The 17,175-nt window shown below is 36.4% G+C and overlaps 1 protein-coding gene across 2 annotated transcripts in view; it reads right to left on the reverse strand.

The window, feature by feature from the left end:
* Positions 1 to 1,312: 1,312 nt before the first annotated feature.
* The window catches only part of KDM7A (lysine demethylase 7A), a 71,847-nt gene continuing 55,984 nt past the window's right edge, over positions 1,313 to 17,175 (reverse strand). The window contains exons 15-20 of one of the 2 annotated variants that reach the window (XM_055807581.1): positions 15,175 to 15,272; positions 12,729 to 12,874; positions 12,372 to 12,584; positions 11,041 to 11,122; positions 9,670 to 9,946; positions 1,313 to 8,992 (exon numbers count right to left, since the gene is read on the reverse strand). In XM_055807581.1, coding sequence (XP_055663556.1) covers positions 8,898 to 8,992; positions 9,670 to 9,946; positions 11,041 to 11,122; positions 12,372 to 12,584; positions 12,729 to 12,874; positions 15,175 to 15,272 — 911 coding nt within the window. In that variant the 3' untranslated portion in view covers positions 1,313 to 8,897. Of the gene's footprint in view, positions 8,993 to 9,669; positions 9,947 to 11,040; positions 11,123 to 12,371; positions 12,585 to 12,728; positions 12,878 to 15,174; positions 15,273 to 17,175 lie in introns of both variants that reach the window. The other variant, XM_055807580.1, reaches the window with a different exon arrangement.

A 17,175-nucleotide genomic window follows, 5' to 3' on the forward strand; every position in this document is an offset into this window, starting at 1 on the left:
AGCTACTTATGGCAACACTACTGAAAACAGCCTGTGAGCTACCAGTTCACAGCAGTGGCCCTGTACTGTGAGTACATAAGCCAGGCAAGGTTTGCATGGAGAGGAAACGTCTTACATCTGAACCACGGGCGCTAAACACTGCAAGTATTTCCCACTCTCCAAATAAGTCTAATGCATCTCACTTCCCCTTACAAACCTCACTCATAGGGTTACTGTGGGGATGCATAACATGAAATCTTTCTGCTTTCAGTACAAGCTCAACTCCTTTAAGTGAAATCATCTTAATATTGAAGAAAATGGATCAACAGAACCAGTGCCTAAAATGATTTCACGTAGCCACAGAAGACGTATGTTATACAACGCTTTTGCATTTTCCCAAAGCATCACTAATACCTCTTCTCTGAGCTGTGCAAAAGCCTGGGAAGAAAGACATCGTTCAGAAGCCACATCCAATTTAATGCTTGGTCACCCTCCCAGGATTACGGCAATTCAGCATCACTTGTGGTGCTTAGTTTTATGACAGGCACAGCTGCCCAGCGGCCTCTGGAATATGATCAACTCATTTTGCAGTAGCGCACTGCACAGCTCACAGATTCTTCTCCTCCCTCTCACTGGAGCTGGGCTGACTACAGATGAATTTAGGAGTAAAAGGGTTCCTCTCAATGCTAATTTCATCCCAGTCACCCAGGTCTGGCACTGCTTTTAGGACACTTGGCAAGGTAAATACACTTTTTGAATGCTTTCCTCCTTCAATAGGTGTAACTCGGTGGGAACACAGAGGTTAGCTGTCACGTGAGGCACAGCACTTTAACCACATTGGAAGAACTCTGTTCAGGAACCATCACATGATGGCATTCAACAGAATCTCTACGAGTGCCGGTTGAGCACAGGAAAATCCTTACTGGGCCAGACCTGTAATGGATCTATTCAAAGATCTTTTGTAAAAAAGTAAAACCTCTGTAACTAGAAATCAACAACTTAAGAATGAAGCACATGATTTAGTATTTTTTTCAAATTCATACCAGTCTGAAAAAGCCGCTTAGTTGAACCACATTTTCACAGCCCAAATTCTATTTCGGGAGATCAGAGTAGCAGTTTCTAGTTTTGTTGGCTTTTAGTTTTACTGAAACAAAGCGCCAGCTTGCATCTTTACACTTACCAGCAAAGTGTATGACTCAAGGGCAAATGTTTCTTCCAGATAAATACCACATTCTCCAAGTACGGGTGGGAACTTTACTCACACCCATTGCAGCAAATAAAACATTACTTACAGGAAACGAACTTTGGGGCAAAGCATCACAAACAAGCAGACTCTTTGTATACTGTTCTTTTAGTTGACTTACATGATCCAAAGTAGAGTATTTTTTCCAAGACCAAAGCAAATACAGCAGGAGCAGTACAGATAAATAGATCTATTAAGCCAAACACAATTCTTCAAAAATTTGCAGTACTTATTCTAAAGACTGAATATAATTGGCTTCAGAGAAATCAGACCTTAGTCTAGACAAAGCAAACTGTCCTATTAGCCGCCTGTTAGGTGGAATACTATGAGCTCTGGCAATGAGAGACTTTATTCACTGTCTTTATCACCCAGCTATTTCTTCTGCAGGTGAAGACTTTAGTCATTGACCACTGTAGAAACAAAGGCATTTAAAATTCCTGGCTGTATCAGAATGAGTAACAATAACATTCTGGTTTTACAGTTTCAGTCTTCATTCACTTTTGGCTTGAGACAGTTTACATTACTTACCAGCAGTAAAAGCATAATTTCAAGGGCTCCCAGGAGAAATACTTCTATACAAAAAAAGTTTCTATAGAAACCAACACTCAGCATGATTGACTTCGTATTAATTCTACTACTTAGGTTTCCATCATCAATCCAAAGTTATATCTAAACAAAACAAACAAGAAAAGATTTGGTTGAATCTATTAACTAATGAGCCACCACCACAATAGCTTCACAACTTAAGCAGGTCATGACAAGTCCTCAAGACAGAGAGTTGACCTTCACTAAATGGACACAAACCCAAGTTTGTAGGCACTTTACAAGGGGGTACTCTACCTCAAATGCAGTAGAAGACTGTTGATTAAGAAAAAAAAAAAAAAAACCAAACCAAAAAGAAAGAAACAAACCCAACAACTTTAGTCTTCAGATACCAAGAATATCTTGCCCATTCCCTGACTTTAGAAATTCGGTTCTTTTGTCTCAATTTGGTAGCCTTGAAATCTTCAAAATACGTCTGTCCATTAGGGAAGAACAATCCTCCTCAAATAGAAAAGTAAGAAACCAGGAACTGACTTTTAATGGAAATATGGCTCCAGGTGCTCAAGGCTATCCAGTAGCATGTAAAGAAGCACTTTCGAGATATTTCACACATTTTCCAGTGTATTATCCTACCAATTATGCACCAAAAAGCAGTCACAGAGGAAAGCTCTGGAGCATAGCTTGCAAAACAAAAGGACAAATAGTAAAGGTGCTTATATAGGTTTTTATATGGGTATGAAACTTGTATTTGTGGCCCACTGAGGTGCCCTCAAGTCTATCGCTTTCTTTTAAGACCAAAACATTGGTATGAGCAAGTTCAGCGTGACAAACCCAGATGAGTGAGTCTGATGGAAATGCATAGGTTGTAGCATTGCTCTTCAATCACAGTGATCAAGACTTTTTCAAAATATGTGGTTGCTCTAATAGAAAAACAGCTCTTTCAGATCTTTGGCAAATCTTTGGCTAACCAAATTTAGAATTAGTTTTAACACATTAATTGAAAAGATGTAAAGGCATGTCAAAATACAGCAGGAACTGATTTCTGGACATATGAATATTTAATCTTTCCCCCCTGTACTTAAATAATTATTTTTCCTCACTATTTCTTACTCCACTCAAAACTTGTTTTTGAAACAGCACAGAAGTTTCTGCCACCAAAATCTACAACACTACCATGTTTTAAACTTCAGGCCACAGAACTTTTTTGTTGGGGCTTTTTAACTATTCCCATCTTATACTCAAGCAGTACATGGTTTCACGAGATCAGCATTCTTGGTTTTTGCCTGTAAAGCACCTGGCACAATGAAGTCCTGTCTCCGAACAGATCTCCTACTTATTACAGTCAACCATAAATTCTCTGTAAACTAAAAGCCAGGCTAAGTAGTAAACTTGAGCAGCTGCAGAGGATGCTCAAATCAAACACTTTTTGACACCTGGTTCTTCCAATGCCACTGCTGTATCATTTATCTAAGGTTCTCATAAAATGACTGTCAGTGGAACCTAAGGATCTGCCCATCACAGCACTGAGGCAGTTCAGTAGCGTGGACTACTATCTGCAGAAGAAAATGCATTACGTGAAGTTGGAGTGCAACACAGTAATGCTTCCATTACCCCCAAGTAGAGTACCCACATGCAAACTCTGTACTGCCATAGGGAGTTAAAACAGGGAACGCTGACAGCTGTAAACTAGATGATGACATGCATTTAAAGAAATCAGAAAAGAAGTCATCCAGGATGTAAGCAAGTATGACAAAGTACATGGAAGCGTGAAAGAGAAAGCTCTTCTTCCAGAAACTGCATACACTTAAAGGAAAAATAAAAGTAATTTAAAAAAAATAATCAAGATATGAGTCAGTCATCAGTAGCATGAGACAAACCTGAACAAAAAACAAGAACATGAAAATACCATTTGACACCCTTCTTGCAGTTCTAGATCTGCTAATATGATCAATCACAAACACTTCCACCACCCTTTTATATCAGGATTCAAAACGAGTATTCACATCTTCACAAAATGCATTTAGTTGCCATAAAACATACTTGGATTGAAATGAGATTTGCACTTTGAAAAATAAAAGAAAAAGTACAAGAATATTCCCTCTCACATTTCTCCAGAAAATGTCTTCTTTAAAATGCACAGAGATTGGACCTACAAAAGCATTTTTCTCCTCATGATATTCTGTACAGTTTTCTGTATTTACATGGGAACAAATGAGCATAAGCCTGGAGAAATTAAACACTTTAGAGTGCTAAAATCAAAACATAGGCAATACAATTTTTTAATTTCAGTATTTTAAAGTACAGAGTGGAAACTATGAATATCAAATACAAATTTAAACAAAACCACTTGTCCTCCCCTAGAACAATCAATGTGAACTACTTATAGAAACTTACAAATTTAAAGTAAAATCAAAACAAAATAAATACTGTACATACACTTTCCCTGCCTGCAGGCAAAAGAGGATGGGAAATACTGTTATGAATTGAAAAAAAATGCTCTTAAAGCTGCAGCATCCCATTTCCCAGCCAAATACTTAACACAGTAGTGCGTTTCTGTAAAAAGGAAGACACACATACACCGACCCCTACTGAGCAGACAAGCTAATATTTTCAGAGACATTAGAAAGAAAGATAGAAATTAGACTATGAGTAGAAAAAGGAGAGGAAAAGACAAACGGGCCAGCAAAACATTACTACAAAACTAGTAAATATAGCCAAGAACTAGCCCCTTTCTTTTTTTCTTTTTTTTTCAAATTTCATGGTTTTTTTTAAAAAAAAGATTCACCAAAGCATTGGCAGCAATAGACATTTCCCAGCAGAAGTGACAATACATATCAATATAATCTCTTAAAAGTGATCCCTTTCATTCCCTTCCCAAAGCATGAAACTCTTATGGCTTAATTTATATTAAAAGTAGAAAAAGTCTTTTTTTCCAAATAGAAATGCAGTCTATGAAGAACATGCATTTCCTTATCAGTGCTACTTATATTTCCCATCCACTGCATGATTTATCACTCACACGCTCCCACAAATAGGGTGCTTTTTGTTGGGGTGGGTTTTTTTTGTTGGGTTTTTATTTTTTGGAAAAATGGATGTTGCAGCTTTTAATCTTGTTTAACCGCAAATAGTAAGGCCCTTGGTTCCATTTATATTTCTTCTGTGAAAGAGTAGCTCTGGGCTCACTCAACCCCAGAGCTACAAACAGCTTTTAATGGAAGTATTACATGAATGAAACTCTGGAAAGACACTGATCTGGGGGGTCATGGTGGGGGTCTGAAGGGATAGATGAACATGTGGAGCCTGAACAGGGCACTAGTTATAGGCTTGTAGTACCATGTCGTTCTAGCTTCGGTTCTGCTCAGTCTCCACAATTCCCAAAAAGGGGGTAGAAAGATTCACACCAGCTCTGACTCCAAAACCCTGCAAAAATTTTCAACATTTACAGTTTAAAGGCCTTATGAATGAAGGTAGCTTTTGCCACATAGCAAAGCTGAAGCTTCTAAAATGTGATGACACTGTGCTCTTATCTCTCTACTAAAGATAATGCAAGCACTTCAACCACCAAAAAAACCAAAACCCCCAAATGGCCCATGTGATCAGAAAGCAACAATTTTAACTCAACATCTAACCCTTTCAAAATTGTCTTTAAGAATGGATTCATGTAGAGTATTATAGGTTGCATAGGTAATCTACCTCAGAGGTCAACAAAGGCTACCTTGTAGCCAGGGTTTATTAGCAAGTATAGTAGAAGAAGAAAAGGGAAAGTTGCTGGAAGAGTCTTTGATATAGTTTCTAGGTGGCCTTTCCATTTTCATGCTTGTTTCTTTTTTTTTTTCTCCAATTGCAGGAACGTGAGAACTTAGAGAATGGGAAAACCCCTACAATATTTCCTACTGTTCTGTGTAAAAAAAAAAAAAAAATAAATATTAAGTTTTATGCCAAATCCAAGTTCTCTGACTTTTCAAAAAAGATTATCCTTGAAAACGAGTTACCATAGTGGGCTTAATTCTCTTTGTTGTCCAGTCAGTGTTCCCTACTCCCTCCCTCTTCCACCCCAAGTGAAACAGCAAGAAAAAAAATAGGGCTTTTTCTCTCCACTACAACAACACAAGGTTCAGTCCATCTACAGAAAGATTGGTGCAGTAGTGTTTTCATCTAAATTTATCCCTACATACAAGTACACAAAACAAGTGAGGTCACTACATCCTCTTCATGAGCTACCAGGAGACTTCTTTTTTCTTCTTTTTTCCCCCATTTTTTTTCTTTTTTTTTTCTTTTTTTTTTTTTTTTATTAATACTGCTCATCATGGCAATTTCTTTTGTGTTACTTATTCTGAGGTGAAACATCAGAATTAACTTCTGCTGGAAGCATGGATATCTGAAGAAAATGGGAATGAACCTTGCCTGTTGACAGCCTGTGAAGAGACTATTACATAAATTCATGACAGTGGAGAGCCACTTTGAAAAAAAAGGTAGAAAACAGAGTAGTGAAAGAATAAAATCAAGAAGAAATAATATATATGGGTCCAGCCACATCTGTGTTCAAACTGTAACATACAGATAAATAATGCAGATGGTCAGAAAAGAGACTTTGTATAAGCCAGTTACGGGTACAAGAAAGCATACTCCATATTTTCAAATTCCTTACTCCAGATTCTATTCTGGCATACTTCTATTTCAGATAAGTATTCTTAAAAAACTGCCTTTAAGGAGAGCGAGCTCATTCTTCATTCTGTTCTGAATCTGATTCCGGCCCTAAACTGAATTTTACTTTTCTTAAAAATTATACAGCCAGCAAGAAGGAAACAGTTTGGTTCAATACGCTAAAGCTAAAACAGTTTCCAAAGCCTGGCAGGCATTAATCCATTTGCTCAAGCGTAAGCACAGAGAATATTTATATGGATATATAATTTTACCTAATATTGACAACATGGTTTATTTCTTTGACTTACTTTGGTGAGAACATATTAAAGACAGTTAAAATATTCTCTTTTAATTATTTCCACCTGGAAAACATAGCACCTGAGAACAGCAAGTACTCCTAGTGACTTTCAGCACCTGTAGAGTACCTCTTAGCTTATCTTCTGCTTTTTAGAAATCCTGTTACCTCCGTTCCCAATAGTCTAAACAAGGCTAATAGCTTGCAGTAAATTAAAAAAACCCCAACAAATCAAAACAGACTGAAAACACACTTTTGTGAAACCATAATTAGAAAACAAAAAAAGGTTAAAAAAATTCACCCATAAGCACACACACAAAAAACTATAAAGTCAAGAAGTTACAGTTTTTAAGCTCCAGAGAAAGTAAAGACATGAAAGCTACCTGACTTACTTGCAATCGCATTATGTTTTGATGTTTCTCAGTTCAGAAACAGGATAACATAATGCTAAATAGCTCTGACCCTGCAACAATCAAAAACACTTGACATCAGAACTACTTCCATAAATTTGTAAAGTCATTCATCATCTAGCCTAGATAAAATAATTCTGCACAAATGTTCTAGAAAGTCCAACTGAGTTTGTTTTTAAACCACAACAAGAGAAAACAATTCCAGTATAGAATATGGAGGAAGGAAAGACTGGTATGGAAAGTTAAATCAATTCAATGACTTGGAGAACTATGCCTGAGTATTTTTACTCTTAGCAACCAAAAAATAAACCCCAAACAACCAACAATATTGTTGTCACCAGCATATTAATGTTTACATTTTGGCTGGACCCTACAAAATGCCCTTTTTCCAGAATCAAGTAAAAGTATTCCCCTTTCCGCCTTCATCCCCAGCCCCCAAAAGTTAAATATTTAATTTTATATTACAGAAAAATACAAATTTTAAATCAAAAGTATTTACAATAATTCAGAATTGGCATTTGCTATCAGCTCAGTATGAAGCCTGACACAAATGAGCATTCTGATACCAGTAAGCTACTTTAATGCTTATATATGCACCAGTTAAGACTTTTAATTGGCTGTTTCACCCAGCTTTGAAAGCAACACACATTCTCCTGCCTTCCTGACTCTTCAGTAAAATGTGTTTAAAGTACAATAATAATATTTTAATGCTTCTTCCATGCTACATTAAGTAGTACGCCAAATCTTAAGACTGCAATGTATATCTTATGAGTTACTTCAGAGTAATTATTCTGAAGAAACATTTATCTTAACTGATGTCCCCGTTCCTCCAAAAAGATACGTTTGCCTCCTTTGTACCAACTCTTAAGTAACCTGTACAAATACAATTTCAGGGAGTCTTTTTACAGAAGAAAATCATCACAGACAGATCATCAGAAGGAAAAGTATGCTCTCCAATTTGGAGGAAAGGGGTGCAGTTTAAAACAAGTTAGCTACTGGACTGACATAAGAAGATTCTTCTGTCTTTAGGAGTCTCTTTAGTTCATCAAATAAATAAATCTGTATTAAAGAGGACAGGTCAAAAAATAATCAAGCTGGCAGAGAATATGCAACTTGCAAGTCAACAGAAGCCCAGCCAACAGCTTACAAAAAGCAGGGAAAAAAAATAAGATTCCATATGCCTTAATTTAAAAAATAATTAATAATGCATCTCACCCCTATGTAAGACTACAACCTGAATACCAAATTTAGGAGTCCAGACTAATCACAATTAATGTGGCTCTCCACTGCACCAAACATACATTATCAAAACAATTAAAAACTTTCACATTCTTAAATCTAAATTAATAACTCACAAAAAAAGCCTTCCAAATAAATAGGTTTCTTAAATGAATTTAAAAGTTGTCAAAATCTATCAGAAATAAATTATTGATAAACCACCTTCATCATCTTCCTCTCATTAATTAGGTCAGAAACTACCAGCAACAAATGATATTCAAGCCCTGACGAGAGACTGTTTCTCACAGTCCATGTCTCTCTGAAGATTTCCCCATTCCCATATGGTTATTGCTGAGCAGGTGTGGCACAGTGAAAATGCAGCATTGGGTTGTTTTTTTTTTTGTTGGTTTTTTTTTTTTTTTTCCTCGTTTTTGTTCATCAGGCAGTGTTTTATATGGTACATGCAAGTCTGCTTCAAGCAGAGGAATAACAGCAGCTCCAGGCTCTGTTGACCTCAATACTGGTCTGTGTAGGAAAGACAGCAGTAGTAGAAGTAGCAGCTACATTAAACAAAGAAGCGTGCATGGCCATTTCGGTTCAGCTTCAAGATCTTCCCAAGGCGCTGCTTAGCAGTTGCCATTCCTTTCTTTGGACGTTTGCCTGAAAAATGAAATCAAGTACTTCAATCAAGAATTTCAGAACAAATTTTTATCACTATAGAACAAAGATGAAACCTGGTTTTCAAGCTGAAGTGGGCAAAATTTTCACCCTAATCAGCTCAAAAAGAAGTGCCAACAAACGGGGAATCAGAATTGTCAAAATCCAAGGATTGTTTTCTATAAACTCTGGCCAGCATTACCATAAATAAAGCGATTCTATTATTTACCAATGTTTGCAGTCTAGGGAAAGGCAGTGGGTGTGGTAGGGGAGAGCCTAAATTGAGCTTCCTGAATTTTGCTCAAGTTATTCCCTCTAGTAAATTATAGAAAACACACTAGAAATTAAAAACGGAACAAGTATGATCATCAGACTATTTTTTGAAGTGTTACAGACTTTAAACCTTCACTTTGATAAACAAAACTGATTCAGGCCGGTGTTTCAGACTACAGTTGTCGTTCTGTTCCCTGTAATAAATGCAAAACAGATAAATATGCAGAGGTGCAACAGTAACTACGGAAGTTTCACCTGGCCACACATCCAGTTAGATTTCTCTCAATTCCACCTCCACACATTCTGAGCCAAAACTTGTGTGTCCACATTTTATGTTTTCACTCAGGGTCTAAGCCTGTCCTTTTTTAAGTTTCTGTATCTAGCAAGAGGACAGAGATAAACATTACCTTTTGTCGCCTGGTTGCTGATAGGGGGTGGATTTGATGCTGGCCTCTTTGTTGGATGAAGTGGTACAGACAAGGATGTTTCACCATAGGGCCTATCAGGGCTAAGGCTGCCGTCACTCAGCCGACATTCTCCTTGAATTAGATTGGAGTCTCGAGTGTACTTGCCATGCTGAAAACTCAAGCTGTTGTTGTGGATTATACTTCTGTTTTCCTGAACCTTATGATTGGCTTCTGATGCACACTCTTTCTTGATATATTTTTGAGTTTTACTGGTATCCTAGTATGGAAATGAGGAGAAGAAAAAACGTGGAAGTTAATACCTTCTGGCTACAACTTCACTCGAGTTTTTCTGATTAAACTACCGTATCTTTGAAAAAGATACTGCAGTTCCACCGGTGTCTGACCACTTAATGATTCCATCATTTCTTTTAATACAGATACCTCTTAAAAATAAGATATGCTATAGTATCTCTATGCAAGCTTTTCCATATGCACTTAAGGGCAATGCCACAGATTAATTACACATACTAGTGTATTCAATTTTTCTACTTTTTGGGTTTAGTTTTAAGTGATCAAAACAAATACAATTGCTCTTGATTAAACTAGCCATTACAGCAAACTATACCATAAACATTGATTAACTACCTGAAAACAAATCGCTTATTAATATTCAGCTGGTGAGAGAACAAATGCTAAACTGGGAATTACAAACTAAGAAGTATCATGTAGTTAGATATTCTTACCAAAAAAAATCCAAAACCACTTCAAAGCATGCAGTTAAAATACAGCTATTAAATAGCTCTTTTCTAATACTTCAAATACAGATAAGTTTAGAAATACTGAAAACGTTCAGTGTAAGACACACAACCTTTCATTTATATATTCCTTGCTGGATTCCACCTGGACATCAGAAAGCAAAAATATTCCTACCTGCTCACTGTTGAAAGGTTGTATCAGTTTGGCAGTGCCAATTTCCTAAGCAAGTATCTTTACTATAAATACTATCAACAGGTTCCACTTGTTCTGAAGCTCTGGTTGGGAATAACAATGAATAAATAATAGAGTGCTTCCCCAGTTCAACTGAATGTAAATTCACACTTCTTTTACAAAGTATTTTTTTTTTATTTTTCAAGATACTGCCCTGAGCTTCTTAATACTAGCTACTATGACAGAAGAGAGTTTGAAAGGAAAACTCAAAACAACAACAATGAAGATAAGCATGATAAAAATATATATTCAGCCACCAGAACCAGAAGGATCTATTATTAGATATGCAGAGTGTCCACCTGTCCACCATGATTGCTGACTTAAAATTTCATTATCTCTTTTTCCTACAAAAATGTGTTCAAAATGTTTAAAGTATTGCTTTACCTGAGGGGTAATCCTCGAAGCTTCATTCAGGTGTCTAGTCCATCCCGAAGTCCCCAAGTCTCCTTCTTCTTCCTTCATGGACCTACCTAAAGAGAAGTTCAACAAGCTTGAATTTATATTTCTAGTTATTGATTTTCAAAGTTAATTATGCATTTGAACGATTTTAAAATTAAAACAAGAAAGAAAGGAAAAATACAATGGAAAATATTTCCTAGATACAAAAAAAAGTTGTCAGAGCTTCTTGGTTCTACACACTAAATTGGGAAAACAATCCCACAGTACATGCTCTTTCTCATCTCTCTCCCATCCCACAGGGTAGGAGGAGAGAACAAGTGGCCATGTGGGTGCTTAGCTGCTGGCCCGAGTCAAACCAACACAATTTAGAGAACTGGATATTACGTTTTTCATAAAGTTACAAAGATAGAAAGGCACTGTATGTATCTGTGTAGTCTGCTGGTTAGGGGGTTTTGGTGGCGGTGGTGGTTTTATTTATCTGTTTGGCTGGTGGCTTTTAAAGACATACAGCTTCAATTACCAGAACACATCCATGTTGTGGGAATTTCCTGGATTCCCATTATCCATGTAAAGAAAAATCAACATACTATTACTTCTTTGAATTAGCACCCTATTTGTTGGTGGAGTTCCATTTGTTTCACATCATCAAAGCTATAATCCTCTTCCATTTCCTTCTCAAGCAAAGAATTTTCAAACATAATGACTCTCCATTCTAAGAAGTGGTTTTGATTCCTTTGAGAGGATTAGCGTTAATGTTCTGCTGTCATTCCCAGAACACATTGAACAGATGTCTATTTTCCACAGACATCAAAATGCCACTGAAAAAAAAATTACCTCTGAATTCTCCTCTTCAAGATTAGAATCTCCTTTAATGCACTGCCTTCATAGCAGAATTTCAGGAGTAAAGCCAAATATGCCTTCCAAAGACACATGAAAAATCACCAAGCAGATTCCTATGGATATCTAACACACATGCCATGAAAGCTGCAACCGTGAAGGTTCTGTCAATCTTTTCTGAAGATTACTTTCAATAAAGAGACTATGCTTTCAATCTAGCCATAACTTTGCCACTCTTGTAAGGATGCCACAAAACTTTTAGATGGCAGTATTTAAAAGATGTATTCTGATGACATTTCAAGCTAAGTTTGTTTCAGTTTTCAGAAGCAACAGTTACTATTTATAGAAAAAAACCCCAACAAACCACAAACCCGAAGAATACACCTTCCCAAATGTCAAATCTAAAAATGTAACTTTAAGTGTTTATTCTGAGCAGTCTGTCCACGAGCAGGGAGTAGAAGTGTCATTAGTTCAGATACCTACCACATTCTACTGTTTTGTGGCTCTGAGATGGCTGTCTGTCTTTATGCCGACTCCTGGGGTAGCTTCTGTGTTCCTGAAGAGAGGTTCTTTTATCTGTGCAGTCTGTGCTTTGAGTATGACCTGGTAAACATGTAGTATAGTGCAATCCTGCCATAGAAAGCATGCCCTGAATAGCTTCTTCTTCTGTACTTGTCGAGGTAGGACATTCCCTAGAAAAATAAAGGGGTATTAAGCAGTTTAAAACAGAACCCTAAATTTCTCTGAAGAAATTATTTTGACACTGTTACAAAGCATAAACATAAATATGTGCAAAAAGGTTTAAGTTTATAAACAAATGCCCGCTATGTGCTTACTTTTTACTGGGAGTTTCGTTTCTGGATGGCTTCTGGGTATTTTGACAAAAGTCTCTCATGACCTTAGAGTCCTCTTTGAAATTGGATGTTACTTCCTGTTTCTCTTCATCACCTGAGCTTTCCGACTCCTCTGTGGAGGAATCCTTCTGCTGAAACAAGACAAAGAAGTATGCAGAATGGTCACCACACCTTCTAAATAGAGATGCTACCTTAATTCATGCTATGTAAAAAATTCAGAAGCATCCAGGTCCAACTTATATATATATATGTGTGTATACATATAGTATTCATAATGCGGTTAATGTGAATATAGCATCTGAGATGCTATACATCCAAATTTTGTAACATTGATGAGTACATGCTCCAGCAATACAGAAAGAGCATCTCAGAAATGCATTTTCCTACAGAAAACATTACACACATTAAACCATGCACAAATCATTGTATTATCTTTAATGACAGCACTGATTAATCTGATCTTTAATATTCAAAGTCGAGTGGGAAAAAATGGAAGTATGGTTCCAAGCAGCTGCCAGAATTGATGCTTATTACAAATAAGGGGACACATCCTGCCCAAGGAACTGTTTCTGGTTCTTGCTCTCACGAAAGGTAACTTTTAGCAGCAGCATCTCTCTGGTGACAGAAGCTCTCAGGTAAATCCAGAACACAGCAGGAACACAAACACAACAGCTGTTGCCTCTCTTACAGTGGCACAGCCTCATTTCATCAATGAAAGGGCTTTTCAGCTCCTGCTGACATTACAGCTTGTATGGGCAAGAGTTTCTCAAAGGTGGAGCAACCGTACATGACTCAATATATCTTTACGTTAAGCAAGAGCTACAATAGGCATGTTCCATCTTGGTAATTCCGACTAATCTATTTTCAACAAGCACAGAGAACACAATTTTTTTTTTTCAAGTCAAGGAATATACATGACATTCAATAAAGTGTTGAAAGTGGAAGATCAGAACATGGAGGAATCATAATCCTTCAAGACTGATACCTCTATCCCTATTCACCAAAAATGGAACTGGAATGAAGTGCATTGTATCACTAAGGGATGGTCTTATACAATAGCTTCATTCACAAGAGCAGCTTGTTAATCTTTGACACTTGGAAAGTGACACAAATGGCAATTAAATTATTACGGTGACTCAATGTTAGTAATAAAGCTATTATCTTGTTTTGTTAAGATCTTCTTCAGTGCAATATAAAAACATAAAAAGGATTTACAGGAGCTACTGAGAGAGTTCATTTTGGATATATCATTACAAAAGACAAATTTAAACATGCAGAAAAAAACTCTATTAGATACGATTATAAATAAAGAAGTACAAGAAAATAGCAGGACCTAAGAGAGTAAATAGCATTAATATAAAACATTTCACTCAATGACAAAGTAATCCAAAATTTGCAATATTTCTCCTGTGAAAAATTAAATACATGACTACTGAATAACTACTAATTCTATGTGTTAAAAAAGGAAACCTGCTGAGCCAAATTTGCTGACAATGAAGTTGAGGAAACCAGAAGAAACCACATCATGAAGGTTCCTATCACCTACTCCAATGTCTAGAAAAGGTAATGATGGAAGACAACAAATATTAAAAATAGATCTTGACCCCCATGGAAAAAGCAGGAATTTGAAGACTTCTGGTAAAATCCTAAAATAGGCTGACGATTGGAAGAAAGACCAAAACATTACCTTCCCAGAAGCACAAAATAAAACTCTGAGGTAATCACTCCACCCTACTAGCATTTTACCGCTATTCAAATAAAATTGAAATTAGTAAGTCAGAGCAACATTTTTCAAGGGAAAAAAATTATAAAAATATTTGTATACAAATTTCTAAATACTAAAAATTGTACTAAAATATGTTTGTAAATGTACATATGTGTGTGTGCATTTATATTTCATTCAGCTGTAAAGACATCACTACAATCTAGATCTCAAATGGAAGATTCCCATTTATTTCAAATAGTCTAAAACACCAATAGGATTTAGCCACTTGAGCTGATTTAAAAAACTGAAGGCCTATAATATTGTTTCAATTTAACCATGCTTCAAAATGAAACTGTGTGGTAGATATTCGTAATTCTAATGATGAAATTTAGACTTGTTATAGAAGAAATGAACAACGCAACTGGGATCTAACTTTTCTCACTTTGCCTGTTCCACAGCAGTGCTCATCCTCTAGCAGCCCCACTTTAATGACAAAGATGATCATAAAATTTGGCTCAAGATAGCATTGTCTTGTCATTCTACTCAACACTAGAATACATTAAGAATGAGGCAGAACTGTCCATCTGAGATACTAACTTGGACAAGAAATAAATACTTTGTTAGTGCTCTTTTAACACAAACTTTGACCAGATAAACTAGAAGTGAGTGAGCAAAGTTATATTTAATGGCCCTGTTTACTTCTGTGACTTTCTCTAGCTATACCTGTGTAGTGCAATCAGGCTCAGATTCTTCTGAATCAGAAATATCAGAGTACTCTGAGGATCCATTCCTGAGTTCTGATTTCACACTTTCAAAGAACACTGCAGAGAGAAAAATTAAAATATAAGACCCAACATTTATTACATACAATGTTTAACAGTTAATCCAGAAGTAAAGAACAAGAAACACACACTTAGTTTTTAACTGTCTGTAAAGAAAAGCACATCCAACACACTGATCTGGTTCACAAGTAAAGCCTGCTTAAAACTAGTGAGTTGCCTAATGTTGACGAATAGACTCCTCAAGCGACTGACTGGATGAAGCCAAAGGAAGAGACATCAGGTGAAACAGGAGCATATACTTTTTCTCTACTACAAAGCACATACTCCACATAATTTATGCTTTTGTATACAGGCCCGAGTCAGAGAAGTGGCCCTTAGAAAAAGTTAATTGGAAGTAATCTTTGTCTTAAGGCTCTTTGAGCTTAGAAATTCCTTTTTAAAAATAAAAACAGTTACAAAGAAATAGTAAACATGCAAGTCAGAGGACATTCAAGTGATTTAAAGGTTAACGAAAAGATCATTGTGTTACTTGCAAATTTACTTTTACATCACAATTTACTGGCAGATTCTGCCCATTCTGTGCTACTACAAAGCTGCCACTCAAGGTTAAAATGCAGACCTGTTAAAGAAGATTCAAGTATTACTGTGATGATACCCAATATAGTTGCATTGGTTTTCATCACAGAAAGACCTGAAAGGAAGAGAAGAAATACCATGCTTTTTGCTAGTACTAAGATAAAGTACTAATCAGAAAATAAGGTGTCAAAATAAGACATCAGAAACACTGGCATATGACAAAGCAATCAATCAAATCAGCCACTTAGTCCACATGGTTTACTTTTTTAAGTGCAGAAAAAACTCAAACATGAAGTAGCGAGCAGCTCGCAGAAGCACGTACTCTTAAAAGACACTGTATGTCCCAGACAACCATGACTAGGCAACACATCTGTACGTGTTTGGAATCCAAGGCTCAAGATCAGTGGGTTTTATGTGCACCTGTGTCAAGGCTGCTGGCAGAAACCTTAATTAAGTATAAATTTGTGGAAGACTATAATATACGGTTTAACTAGCAGAAATTTTTTGGAGAAAACCCAAATAGAATAAAAAAAAATTATGAATATGTGTCCAAAAAGGTAGTGGATAAAGAAAGTAACATAAGTTCTTCAAGTTTTCAAGTACTTATGGTTTCAATATAAAACTATGCTGAAAGCAAACCAACATTTTAACTGTACTTCTCTTCATTCCAGAGCTAGTTTCTGATCTGTGTTGTTTTGTTTCAGCACAGTTTTATATGAAACTAGATAAACTGAATGCAATTCTTCATAATTCATTCATTATGCAAGCATAAAAGATGTACCTGTAACCCCATATACACTGCAATGCTGGTAGGATTTTGTTCCTATTGTAGACTGTGGCAAAGCTCACAGATAGGCATCAGATATATTCCAAGGGATATTATTAATTTCTAAACACTACATAAGCAGTAATTGTTTTTAGAGTCAGACGCAAGCTAAGAATGAAACCAGTTATCAGAAAGTGAGTAAAGTGAACATCTGGGACCAAAATCTAGAGAAGACTAATTAAACTTAAGCTAGTATTAGAACGAGCTGTGAGGACTATTGAAACACAGTAAATGAGCAACACCACTGTATATGAAGTTAAGCTAAGTAATGCTGAACATATGACAATAGAGTGAATATTCTAAATTACTGTAGCTGAAAAAAACCCAAGGGATTTCTGTTGATATCTCAAGCCTTTGGCTCATTTCAAAAAGGCAAACAAGATTCTAGGATAAGCAACAGCATGCACAATACAGAAAATAATACCGTATGTAGCTCAAATGAATTTTTCTTTGGACTACTGCCTTTCTCAAGAAAAGTTATGGCTCCACACACGTCCAGAGACTGGGAGGAATACTCCAGAAATTGGGCAAATGAAAACA

This window comes from Falco peregrinus, chromosome 6 (genome assembly GCF_023634155.1).
Source record: "Falco peregrinus isolate bFalPer1 chromosome 6, bFalPer1.pri, whole genome shotgun sequence".
NCBI lineage: Eukaryota > Metazoa > Chordata > Aves > Falconiformes > Falconidae > Falco > Falco peregrinus.